Here is a 12,447-nt window from a genome sequence, read left to right as displayed (position 1 = left end):
CATTTTGACCCAAGTAATACTTAGTTGTATTACTAAAGTCACAAAACTTATGTTGAATCAGTGCATAAGAACATAAATCTGTTTTGTACCATCTTACTGGAAACTTGAAAACGTTCAAAACAAATAGTTACTATGTGAATAACTTAATGTTTCTCCCTCTTAATAATGTCACCAATTTTTCAGAGGGGAATGTATGGGTCGGTGTTGTGGCCAAAGCAAGAAAGGATACCATCCAGGTGGTGTCACTCCAATGATACAATAACCTGACTTACAGCATATCTCCATTCACTAACCAAAGTGTCAGCTGGATCAAATAGCTTTCCATCAGCATAGGCAGACATCTGTTGGATACTACCCAATGACCTACATATTTATAATAGCATAAGCATTCTTGGGAAAAAAATTCATTTCATCAGATGCATGAAGTGTTTTCTAAGTTAACAGGAAAAAGCGTTTGTGAGAGAAGGCTGGATATTATAAGGAAATGAAATGAAAAAATACAAACTGACTTCTATTCATGAATCAAAGCAATGAGATGTATTCAACTTTTGGTTAGCTTACCAATGCCAGGATATTTACATTACAGTCAACGCTGTATTTATTGTATATAATCACTGTATTTACTGTAAAGTTAAGGATGGATCTGATACATGTATGCTGTATTAACAGTGTTTATAGGCTGCCCCAATCTATATGCACCCTGGTTGGCAGACAACAATTCCAGCCCATGAATCAACAATAGTAGTCTACCTGTGATGGCCACCCAAACAGAACTAGGGGTTGAAATAGTATTGATTTAACTTGCTTCCAGAAAGCAAGAGGTTTGAAGCTACCTGAACTTCTGAGGATAAGGTCTTCCATAGAATGGAGGCTGCCACTTAGAAGGCTTGTTATCTTTTCCACACCCCATGTTCCTCAAGAGGAGGGTGGGATCCTAAACATGCCTTCTCTAAATGTCCACATTAGATAGCCAGGTTGTTTTGTTGAGGTGTTTGTCTGATATAACCTGATGCTGCATTATGAAGGAATTTAAATGTGATAACTAGCATTTTGAATTGGGCCCAGAAGCCTATTGATAACCAGTGCAGTGACTTCAAAATTAATGCCATTTTACAGTGATGGGGTTGCCCCATCACAATCTTGCTGCAGAATTTTGTACCAGCTACAGCTTCCAGATCATTTCTAAAGACAGCCGCATAAAAAGTGTTGTACAGTAGTGTAACCAGGAAGTGATCAGGTTGTGAGTTACTGTAACCAGGACATTCTTGCTAATGTAGAGTCTTAACTGGTTTGCCAGCTGGACCTGGGCAAAGACTCCCTTGGCCATGGTTTCCACATTATGCTACAGCAGGAAGCAAGAGTCCAAGACTTTTGGAAGAAGTGCAGTCCCACCAGAGTAAATATTTATGATCTGATTTCATGTAGTCTGCAGTTTTTTGTTGGGGACTGTTCAGCAGTAGCCTATTTCAGTGATGAATTTAGGAAAGGTGTTCAGTCTGGAATAGACCATAACAATCTAGCAGCCAGTGTCTCTACAGATTTCCAGGGGACAACAGGAAAAGTTTTCCTGTGATGTTATCCACAGATCTCACAGCCTAATTTCCAGACTCCTCTCCCAAAATAATCAAAGGGGAGTGGTTGGAAAGCATCTTAATTTGTATCTTCCACCTAAGGAATCTCTGGACTGGTTGGCAGTGATAAACTGGTAGCAGTCTCTTCTTTCAGCCCCACACAGAAGCAGGGAGATACCACACTCATGCAAGATCCAAAGCTCTTTTTTCAAATTGTGAAAAGCCTTAATATGCATACATGAACCCCAACATCCTTGGGGTTGTTTCTTGAATTGTTCTTATGATTACTGCATTTTCAACAGAGTATACAGTATAGTACTTAATGTTTGATAAAATATTTATTAACCCTTTATGAATGACATTGGGATAAATGAAAAAGATGTTGCTTTATTCAAAGAACTAGCCTAATTTATATGCTTAAGTGAAATGTTATTTGGGAATTTGGACAGTATGTAGAAAAAGTACTTTTAAAAAAAAGTGCTGAGTTATAACTGAATAAGAAGCTCCCCCTAGTTATGTCAAGGAGACTGCCTATATCCTACAGCAAAACTTCTCAAGTTGAGACAGATAGTGAAGTTAAAGAGAGAAATAGAAGGAAAATATAAGTGTAAAGGGACTCTTATAGTAGATATAAATAATATAGGTAAACTACACTTCCAAGGTAAATCTTTCCTCTTCTCCTTTCTCCAATTTTATCACTATTACATTCTAAATATCTGATTCTGACGATCTCTAGTGCTTTAGTAAAATACCCAGAGAAATGGTGTCTCTGAGCCAGAATCTTCATATTCCTTTGTATGGAAAGCAACTAAAGTAAACTGCAACATTCTTATACATAGCTGGATGTGCACAGCACTTCCCATTATTGCAACAGCTCTGGAAGTATCACACACTTAGCCAAAAGGCTGAGAGACCTTGGAAGTATTTGAAAAATAAACCCATCTGCCACCAGATCACATGTTGCTTTCTGTGTAGAATAATGGGAGGCATACCTTGAAATAAAATTGCTTGACAGAGAGTGCTTATAATGAATCATGAATAAGAAATAAGCCAGTCTGCTTCAGTATTGTGCTTTATGTTTCTGTATGCATAATAAGAAGCTCTCCAATTACTTATAAGAACAAAAACTTTAGTAATGACAACTCCCTTTTTGTTTTAAAAGACTACAAATGAAGTTGTCCTGGCAGTAGCATTCCATCCAACTGATAAAGATACAATAATAACATCGGGCAAATCTCATATCTTTTTCTGGACTTGGAGTACAAATTCATTAACAAGGAAACAAGGAATATTTGGGGTAAGAATCTTTGTGTTAGGTAAATTTCCTGAAGTTGTAAATTAGAATGTTTGAAAGTATTATATTGATTAGATTATGTTCTTTTCAACAAAGGCTTAGGGACTCTTTTCCATAATAATTCTTACTCAGAATATAAGAGAGCTAATCACACATTATAGACAAATATATATATATATATATATATGTATGTAAGTTAACATGTTCTAATAAGGCAATATTCCAAACCCCAACCCCAGTAAAATGGTCTGAATTGAGCTTACTTGCCTGTGTTTGCATATATAAGCTGTTCACAAAGAAGCCTTAAATGCATTTTGTTCTTTTTCAGAAATATGACAAACCCAAATTTGTTCAGTGCTTAGCATTTTTAGGCAATGGAGAAGTTCTCACTGGTGATTCAGGTGGGATATTGCTTATATGGAGCAAAACTACTGTAGAAGGCACATCAGGAAAAGGATCAAAAGGTATCATACTTATTTAATGATCTATGTCATGAAAATATACTTAAAATTTAATAAAAATGCAAGAAACACTGGAAATCAAATTACCTCTGTAGGTTCCTGAGAATGCAGATGGCAAAACTATACTGATAAATATAATCAACAAAACTATACTAATACATATAATACTATACTATCAGTCTTTAGTTTCTCATGGCTGGCAATACATCAGTCAAACATACTTGAAAAGTAATCTAAAAAGGATTTTAAAACTCTCCTGAACATTTTAATTTTCTTTCAGGTTATAAACTTCTCAGCAAGCTTTTATGTTCTGTTCACGTTTTAAGCAAAATATTTAAAACAAACTGAAGTATAATTGAGGAGTATTTCAGAATCAGGATAGATAAAAGGAAGGATGCTCTATAATTAGTTTATGAAACTTGTTGCCACGAACTATGGCTCAGGTCTGTCTAACGATTTCTAGTGGTGTTTATGTGCTGCTTTCAAATTCAGAAGTTCTGAAGCTTGCTTTGCCACTGAATACCTGTTGCTGGGAAGTAATACAGCAGCACATAGTTGCCTTCTTATCCTTCTTGTGGACTTCCTGGCAGTATCCTATTTTGACTGCTTTGAGAGGCAGGATACTTGACTAGTTGTATCATTAGTCTTTTCCAATATGGCTATTCATAATTATCAACTGATGAAAAATATATATGAACAGATTGTATAACTTGCCTCTACAGCTGATCAGGGATTAGAATAAGAAATGTACATGAGCAGTGCAGAGTTTCTAACTTAACATATGAGTTGTAACATTGGATAAAATGTTTTTATAGAATGCTGTTTAATACAATATTAATTTTCATATGAATAGAAACATGAAAGAAACAGAAAAACGTAATATAAATTTTTTAACAGTTCTTAATCTGGCCAAGCATCAAATACTGGCACTAGACCTTGTTTTAATTTTAACGTTCTGGCTTTTAAGTTAAATATGCTTTAGAGGCTACATTTCATTTCAATTTATTTTTTTTAAAAAAAGAATTATTATTAGCAACCAGAAATATGCATGCCTGGCAATGCTGAGCCCTAAGAAAGTTCTTAAATCCAAGGATAATTATTTTCTTTGGCAGCTAATTAAAATGCTGGGGCATAAGTAGGCACGCCAAAAAGAAAAAAGGAAGTGTCAGTACAAGACATTTTAACTGAAAAAATATATTTTCAGTGAACTTTGTTTCTAAAGAAAATAATGAAGTAAAAGCATAATTATAGTTATGTTAACACCATGGCTTTTAGATCGCTCAGCTGTATTTATATTTATTTTTAATTTTTGCTATTGTTCTTATTGTTTTATATCATGACTGGTTTTATTGTTGTTAGCCACCCAGAGTCACTAGTTTGAGATGGGCGGCAATATAAATTGAATATACAAACAAACAAACCATGGATAGTGCATTTAGTATTATAATAACCTGTAAAGCAAATAACACTTCACTATATATAGCAAATATTTTATAATGTAAAATTTATTATTTTCATTATTTAAATAGATCCAGGTTTTGTTGAGTTGGTCTTTTTATGACTGATGAGTCTTGCTGAATTTACCATAGGGTTGATAAAGATTTAGTTTATTGTTCTTCCACTTCTCTGTGTTTGTGCCATTGGCAAATTTTTGTTGAATTAACAATGAAGAAGTTGACCTACACTCTTCACTAATTAGCACATGTAACTGAAGGGTGGGGTTTCTTTGATAGGCACAGCCAAGGGCTGCCTTTTACCTAAAAAAGGTGAAGTGAATCCCCTTTCCTCTTGGGTCCATCTTTCAGTAACCAGAAAGGTCCAACTATGGTTTATATATTTTTCTTAATTCAATTTTCAATCTTGAGCATGTCTGCAGAAAATTATTATTATTATTATTATTAAAATTTATTATAGCTACCCACTCCAGAAGACTATTAATGTTTCACACTTTTTAACTTTCTCTAGACATCTTAGTAACAAAGTAGGGGGTTTTTTTCCCCGTGACAGAAGCACCTACCAAGGCGCTTCTGTATTGAGAGGATTTGCCGGTGATGTCACCGTTGCCCAGGGGACGCCTGAGGGGGCTCCTTTCATGTCCCTGTTATTTTCCCACCAAAGTGGTACCTATTCATCTACTTGCATTTGCATGCTTTCGAACTGCTAGGTTAGCAGGAGCTGGGACAAGTTGACGGGAGCTCACTCTGTCACATGGCTTGCACTCTCGGGTTTCAAACTGCCGACCTTAATGGTCCTCTGACTCAGCGTCTTAACCACTGAGCCACCGCAGCCCCTACAAAAGTAGGTATCAGAGGCTCAATTGTCATGTTTTTTAAAATTTAGTTGTTTACATCTGTCTATGAATCCAGCTGATTCTTCTTCCTCCTGTTAAAAAGTTAGCCATCAAGTTCAAACAGGGAACTATCATGAAGCAGTTAAAACTATTCAGATGCACTTTGGCCAGACTTAAGAAATGCTCCCTTTATTCAACTGTGTAGACCAGGGTTTTTCAACCAGGGTTTTTCAGCCAGGGTTCTGTGGAACCCTAGGTTTCTGCGAGATGTCACTAGGGGTTCCCTGGGAGATCATGATTTATTTAAAAATTATTTCAAATTCAGGTAGGTAAATTAAAGAGGTAAGTTTTATTCTTTATTTTTTAGTTTAAGAACACTGTTATGCCTATATACAGGCCTACACATGAAACAAATATAATAATTTTGTAACTTCTGGGCTATATTTGAGCCTGAATATACAGGGATTCTCTGAGGCCTGAAAAATATTTCAAGGGTTCCTCCAGGATCAAAAAGTTGAGGAAGGCTGATGTACACAGAAAAGATTCTACCCTTCCCTCAAAACGTCTTTTTCTTATTGATATGTATAGCACTAGTTATTTCTTGTTTCTCTAAATAATCTTCTAAGCTGGTTGGCAAACACTTTGTATTGGCATTGTATTGTCTCTTACATGATTACAGGTGTGTATCAAATCAGCAAACAGATCAAAGCTCACGATGGCAGTGTGTTCACACTCTGTCAAATGAGGAATGGGATGCTGCTAACTGGAGGTGGGAAGGATAGAAAAATCATTTTGTGGGATCATGACTTGAATCCTGAAAGGGAAATAGAGGTAAGAAAGATAGCTGATGAACAAATAATGGGAGACTGTACTTTTGAGCTGAGATGAGGGGAGTTGAAGGGCAGGCAAGAATTAAGATTAAAGATTGGCGTCCTTCAGAGAAGCTCAAAAAACCTTAGAAGATTACTTTCTATTTTATTTCACAATGATTTTGTTAAGTATATTAAGTTGAAAGTTCAGGTTACAGTAAGAATCATGGTGGCTATTTTCCTTTTGTGTCCATGTACCTTTACCTTCTAACTCCTGCTTCACACAATTAACACAGTGTTTGTTTGCACAAGAATTTCTGAGCTACCTTTCAGCCAACAAGAATTCCAGGTCAATTTACAATCCAAGACTTGAAAATAAATTTCAAAAACTTAAAAAATCAGGTACAGCAAAATTAAGAATAAAGGGGGGGGAGTTTAAATGCAAGCAAACTTATTTAGCCCCATGACACAAAAATGCTCAAAAATCTACCTAAAATGCTAGGTCAGTGATAAAAAAATTCCGGACCATAAGCTGAATGCAGCCAATAGACCTTTCCATACAGACTGCAAAACCTCAAGTAAAACCGCATTGCCTGCTTTGTTCTCTGTATAGGTGAAGGTGAGAAACTATTGTTCCCTTCTTAGGGAGGACTCTGGGATAAATCACCTTCCCATTGGCATAGGGAAAATCTGTAGCCTTCAGGACTCTCTTACCTCTCGGACAACAAAATACAACTAATAGAGTTGTCTTCTTTTGCATTAGGTTTGCTGGAGTGAACTGTACCAAAACTTTATCTGATGGATTTAATGTCGTGCAGAGATCTTCCAAATTTATTTTTCCTTTGGTATTTGGAGTATTGTCAGTGAAGCTACTTGTACATCACTCTTGACTTAAAATTCTGGTGGTAGTGCTTTGCCACAGTCATTGACCAACTCAAAAAACAAAAAGGAAACAAATTGTGAGACAGCACGCAAAAAAGCACAGTAAAATCCAGTAACTATAAAACTGGTGTGGTCATGGTATGACATATTTTACAAACAGTAAAACAGGATGTAGCCATGTTAAGAAAAATAAAGTCACATTTGAAAACTTCAATTGTGCAGCGTGCCATTTCTGAAAATCCCCTCATCTGACATTGACAACTGTCAGATACATTAAAGACATTTTACTTCGAATTTTGCAAAAATGCAGTTATTTTATTATACTGATACCTCTGGGAATGTTTAACTGCAGTTTGTTAATAGAGGAAATAATTTCAAAACAATTCTTTTAAAAAGGTAATCAATAAAATTAACAAGTAGATGCCAATCTGATACATATGGTCAGCTAGTGAGGTAGCTCTCACTAGCTGCAGTGATGGATGAGCATTATTTTATGCTTGTAGTAATGAAACTTGTAACTAAGTTCCATCTTCTATGGGTGGAAAAATGAACTATGTATATCATTTGTTGCCCAAAGAAACAGATTTATATGGAGAAATCCCATTTGCTGCCTTGTCTTTCCTTAAATAAGACTGGATTAGGAAACAGGGATTATAACAGGGAAACAACAACGTCAAAAAAAAAAATTAAATGCATATTTATCACTCAAATCATGTCATATACACCATTCAGATCTTTGTAGAGAGAAGGAGGTAGATAAAAATAGGAAAAGTAACAAAGTGAAAAAGGAAACATTGAATGTCATTGGAAGTACTTGAGAATTGTTTATACAAGAAAGATAATTGTGACCTTCATATTTTAGAATATTAATATATTATGCTTTGTAATCTACAAAGTGGATTTCAAGGAAGTGTGATTTTCATAGGTTCCTGATCAGTATGGGACAATCAGAGCTGTGGCAGAAGGCAAAGCTGATCAATTTATTCTTGGGACATCAAGGAATTTTATTTTGCGTGGAACGTTTAATGATGGTTTCCAAGTGGAAGTACAGGTGCATCCCTTTCTTCTCTTTGAATTCAGTTATAGATATTTAATCTGTTTTGTTTGCTAGATAGCTAAGGATATCTGTCCATTAATTAAACTTATGTTTTTTAGGGCCACACAGATGAACTCTGGGGCCTGGGAACACATCCGTTCAAAGATCTGTTCTTAACATGTGCTCAAGATCGTCAAGTTTGTATGTGGAACTCCGTGGACCACACTCTTGAATGGACCAGGCTACTAGATGTACGTGCCCTATCCTCTGTGAAGAAATTAGCCGTAGTTATGGGATGTTTCTTAAGTAGAGATTCCATCTTAAGAGAAAATTGAACAGTAGTTTTTTCAGTCATGACATTCAAAGAAAATTCTTTCCTTTGCAGAGAGGGTCTGTAACAGGAATCAGTCCATGGGCTGTGAAAGGCTCTCTGTGAAAAGCCTTTTCAAAGCCCCTAAAACCTCGCAAGCTTTTTTTTTCAAACTTCAGTAGCAACCACTTTTTTTTTTCACAGCAGCATGATTTCCAGTTTTTTTTTTAAGCCTCTGATTGATTTAATACATCTTATTTTACACAGAAAGTGGGGAGCTGAAAACTCTGTCCTGTCCCTCCTATAACATCACATCATTATTACCATGTTGCTGCAGCTTTTGGAAGCAAATATATATATATATTTATATATATATATTAAATTCAGCCTCAGGCTGAAAAAGGTTGCCCATCTCTGGTCTATAAGTCAGTAGTAAAGTATAAGCTTTGCATGGAAGGTCATTCTTTGGCATCTTAAGTTACAAAGATTTAACAGTGAGGTAAAGGTAAAGGTTTCCCTTGACGTAAAGTCCAGTCGAATCCGACTCTAGGGGGCGGTGCTCATCTCTGTTTCTAAGCCTTGGAGCCGGCGTTGTTACCTTCCCGCTGAAGCGGTACCTATTGATCTACTCACATTTGCATGTTTTCGAACTGCTAGGTGAGCAGGAGCTGGGATTAACAATGGGAGCCCACCCCGCCGCGTGGTTTCGAACCGCCGACCTTCCGATCGACAGCTCAGCGGTTTAACCCGCAGCGCCACCGCGTCCCATTTAGCAGTGAGGGATGACCACAATTTATGCCTGAAGAGCCACAGAGGGGTTAAATAATGCTGGTCTAGATGGAAAAAGTTGCTGACAGTGTTTCTACAGTGGTACAAAACTTTGTCTCTTAGAGTAGTCAATTACAGTTACTTAAACTGGGGATGAATAGCAATGTTTTGCTAAATTATTAAATAAGTAGCAACCATTACATTAAAATGGTCTGGTTCATAGTTGCCTTAGCATTAATCCCCAAATTAGTTTTAGTAAATTTTGATGTGATCTTCAGATTGCACAGTTACAGATTTAGTTTAAACGCATGAGGTCAAAATCAGTATAGGATAATGGGCCACATGTGCTCCACATGTGTGAAGTAATTGTAAAGCATATGGTTTTGTAAGCTAGAACTGTGGGGTTCACTCCAATTTACTTCTCTTAGTCCAGGTGAAGCAGCCCAGTGAATAATTGCCTGTGTAAATATTATTAAATTTCAGCTTACATCATAAGATCAACATGTGTCTTTCAGGAACCAGGACATTGTGCTGACTTCCATCCAAGTGGTACAGTGGTAGCAATAGGAACACACTCAGGAAGGTAAAAATGTTGTAATGCTTTTCTTCAGGCAAAAGCAAAGATAATCCTCCTCTGGAAATTGTTCTCTGTCTGATGGTTATTTACTGTTGTTGTACATATTTTACCCTTGGTCACTATACCACAAGTGCAACCAGAGCTCAGTTTTATTGTAAACATGCTAATGCTATTCTATGCAAGCTAGGCTCTCTAAGCTAGAGACTAACTTGCAAGAGAATACTATTGCTCACATTCCATCAATAAAGAAAGTATGGGTAGTATACTGATAATGTTTGGGGTATATTTCAGAATTTTAGGGCTACACTATTCTGATTCTCTTTTATTTTCATTAGCACAATTCCTAGTATGGGTCACTTTATTCCAAGTGAACCAGGAGATCCAAAATCAATGGCAGTTACGTGTGACCTGGTTTGCATGTTTGTTAAAGAGCATTTGTATGCTCCAAAAACGATGCAGCATCATACCTACTTGCAGTTACCCAGAATTTAATGCAGATAGCAAAGAAAACATTTTTAGTGATTTGGGTAATACTGTAAAATAGCAGAAGGAAGATAATTTGAGTGTAATTTAACACTGAAGCATCATTTCTCCAGCTGCAGTACTGAATTGCCCAGAGGTGGAATTCCCCTCTCCTCTCCTCAATTGATAATATTCATTGCTCTCTAATGAAAACATTTCAGCCATTTTTCCACTGTTTCTTTCCATCTTCACACAGCATATCCACTAGTTGTGGTAGTATGTTGAGCTGTTTCATGTGTTGTGCCTTTCATGTGGTCCCTTAACCACAAATTGGTTTTTAGCCATTTGAATAGGCCGTTTTCCAGATACCTGGTTTTTAAGACTGTAGATTTGTTTTTTTCTTTTTTAAAAATAATAAGAAGCGATTGCTACAAGATGAGCTTAACTCTGGCCATTCTTGTCCTTAATTGGATTTTTTTAACTTGTCAAGAAAAAATGCTTTGCTGTGTTTTTGATATTATACATGATATTTATAGGCAGTGCTGTCTGTCTGACAGTAGTGGCAGATAATCTCATAGACCTAAGAAAAGTGGAATTGCACTGTCTGGAGTTATTTGGGTGTACTTTTGTAATTCCCAGTGTACAGAAAGTAGTGACCCCCATCATAGTTACTTAAAATTATCCTCTTTGGGGCAGCCTGCAGAGCTAGGGTGACAGATTCAGTAATTTTCTACACACACGAAATTTATCCATAAGAATGTAAATGAAGTGTTTTCTTCACTTTTTTTAAGTACCAGCATATATTCACAATGTAGTAGACTAACTCTTTTTGTTACTAGACCTGTGTAGTAATCCATCTTGAAGGGCAACATTTTATTTGGAATGTTTGTGGCGGCCCATCTGGCATATTCTGAAAACTCTTAGAATCTAGGACAATGCTTTAAAATATTCCCAGTAGGTACTACTACATGTACATCCATGCCCATCGTGCCCTTCAAACCTGGATCACTACAGAGCCCTGTTTGTTTGGAAGCTGATACGTTATACATACACTTGCTCCTGAATGTGCTAGTTAGGTGCCATTGAATTGAGCTCAGCCCCTGGTGATTACATAGACAAATAGTCAAATATCCCTCTGACCCAAGAATAATCTGTAGCTCTTCCAAGGAAATTCCAGTGAACTTATCCAACCACCTTTTTCTTCTGCTTTCCTCAACCTTGCTAAATATAATCATTTTTCTAGTCCATCAACCACTCCCATCAGTTGTCCAGAGGTTTCTGCATGCTGATAATTCCTCCAGTGGAACAATTCCTTTTTATCTGATTCAAGACTGATTGATTGGTTCTTCTTGCAGTCCATGGTAATTTTAGTAACCATCTCCAGATCCGCAATATGAAGATGTCTATCTTATTTCCTTTCTCTCTTTCTCAGTGTGCACCTTTCACAGTCATATATTACCACTGAAAAGACTATTTATTTATTTATTAATCAAATTTAGCCACCGCCCATCTCCCCCAAAAGAGGGAATTACTTCATCTATTCTGATACTCGTTGTCAGAGAAATATCCTTACCTTTCATGATGTTTTCTAGGTATATCATTGCCATCCTCCCTAGGATTAAAATCACTCAATCTCAGTCTCTCTCTCTCTCTCTTGCAGCCCATTGTCCTAAGAAAGGAAAATTATCTTCCATTTTCATTTCTCTGCGAACAGAGAAATCCTTTGTAAAGGATTTCAATATAGTCTTTTTAAAAAACTTAATTTGCCTCTATCATATGGACATTCATGGGGGGACTGGTAAACAATGAATGTGTAACATGCAAATGCTGGCATGCCTGATGCCTAGGCAAGTACATAAGTTGCTGCATCTGTGCATGACTGTCATGATTTTGGCATTGTAGGTTGTTGCAGACACTGCTCCTCTATCAGATCTCTGATTACTTTTGAGTATTCCAACTGTAACATAAATTGTCTTATGATTTCTCT

General features: G+C 36.5%; 1 protein-coding gene across 2 annotated transcripts in view; it reads left to right on the top strand.

Moving 5' to 3' along the window:
- Positions 1-12,447, top strand: part of EML4 (EMAP like 4) — a 173,250-nt gene that overhangs the window by 140,679 nt on the left and 20,124 nt on the right. For both annotated transcript variants that reach the window (XM_063302940.1, XM_063302946.1), the window contains 6 exons: positions 2,734-2,868; positions 3,194-3,329; positions 6,296-6,447; positions 8,233-8,358; positions 8,463-8,594; positions 9,937-10,004. In XM_063302940.1, the coding sequence (XP_063159010.1) occupies positions 2,734-2,868; positions 3,194-3,329; positions 6,296-6,447; positions 8,233-8,358; positions 8,463-8,594; positions 9,937-10,004 (749 nt within the window). The remainder of the gene's footprint in view (positions 1-2,733; positions 2,869-3,193; positions 3,330-6,295; positions 6,448-8,232; positions 8,359-8,462; positions 8,595-9,936; positions 10,005-12,447) is intronic.

Source organism: Candoia aspera, chromosome 1 (assembly GCF_035149785.1).
Source record: "Candoia aspera isolate rCanAsp1 chromosome 1, rCanAsp1.hap2, whole genome shotgun sequence".
Lineage (NCBI taxonomy): Eukaryota > Metazoa > Chordata > Lepidosauria > Squamata > Boidae > Candoia > Candoia aspera.
Note: the sequence above shows the minus strand (reverse complement) of the source record. Positions and strands in the feature narration are given on the sequence as shown.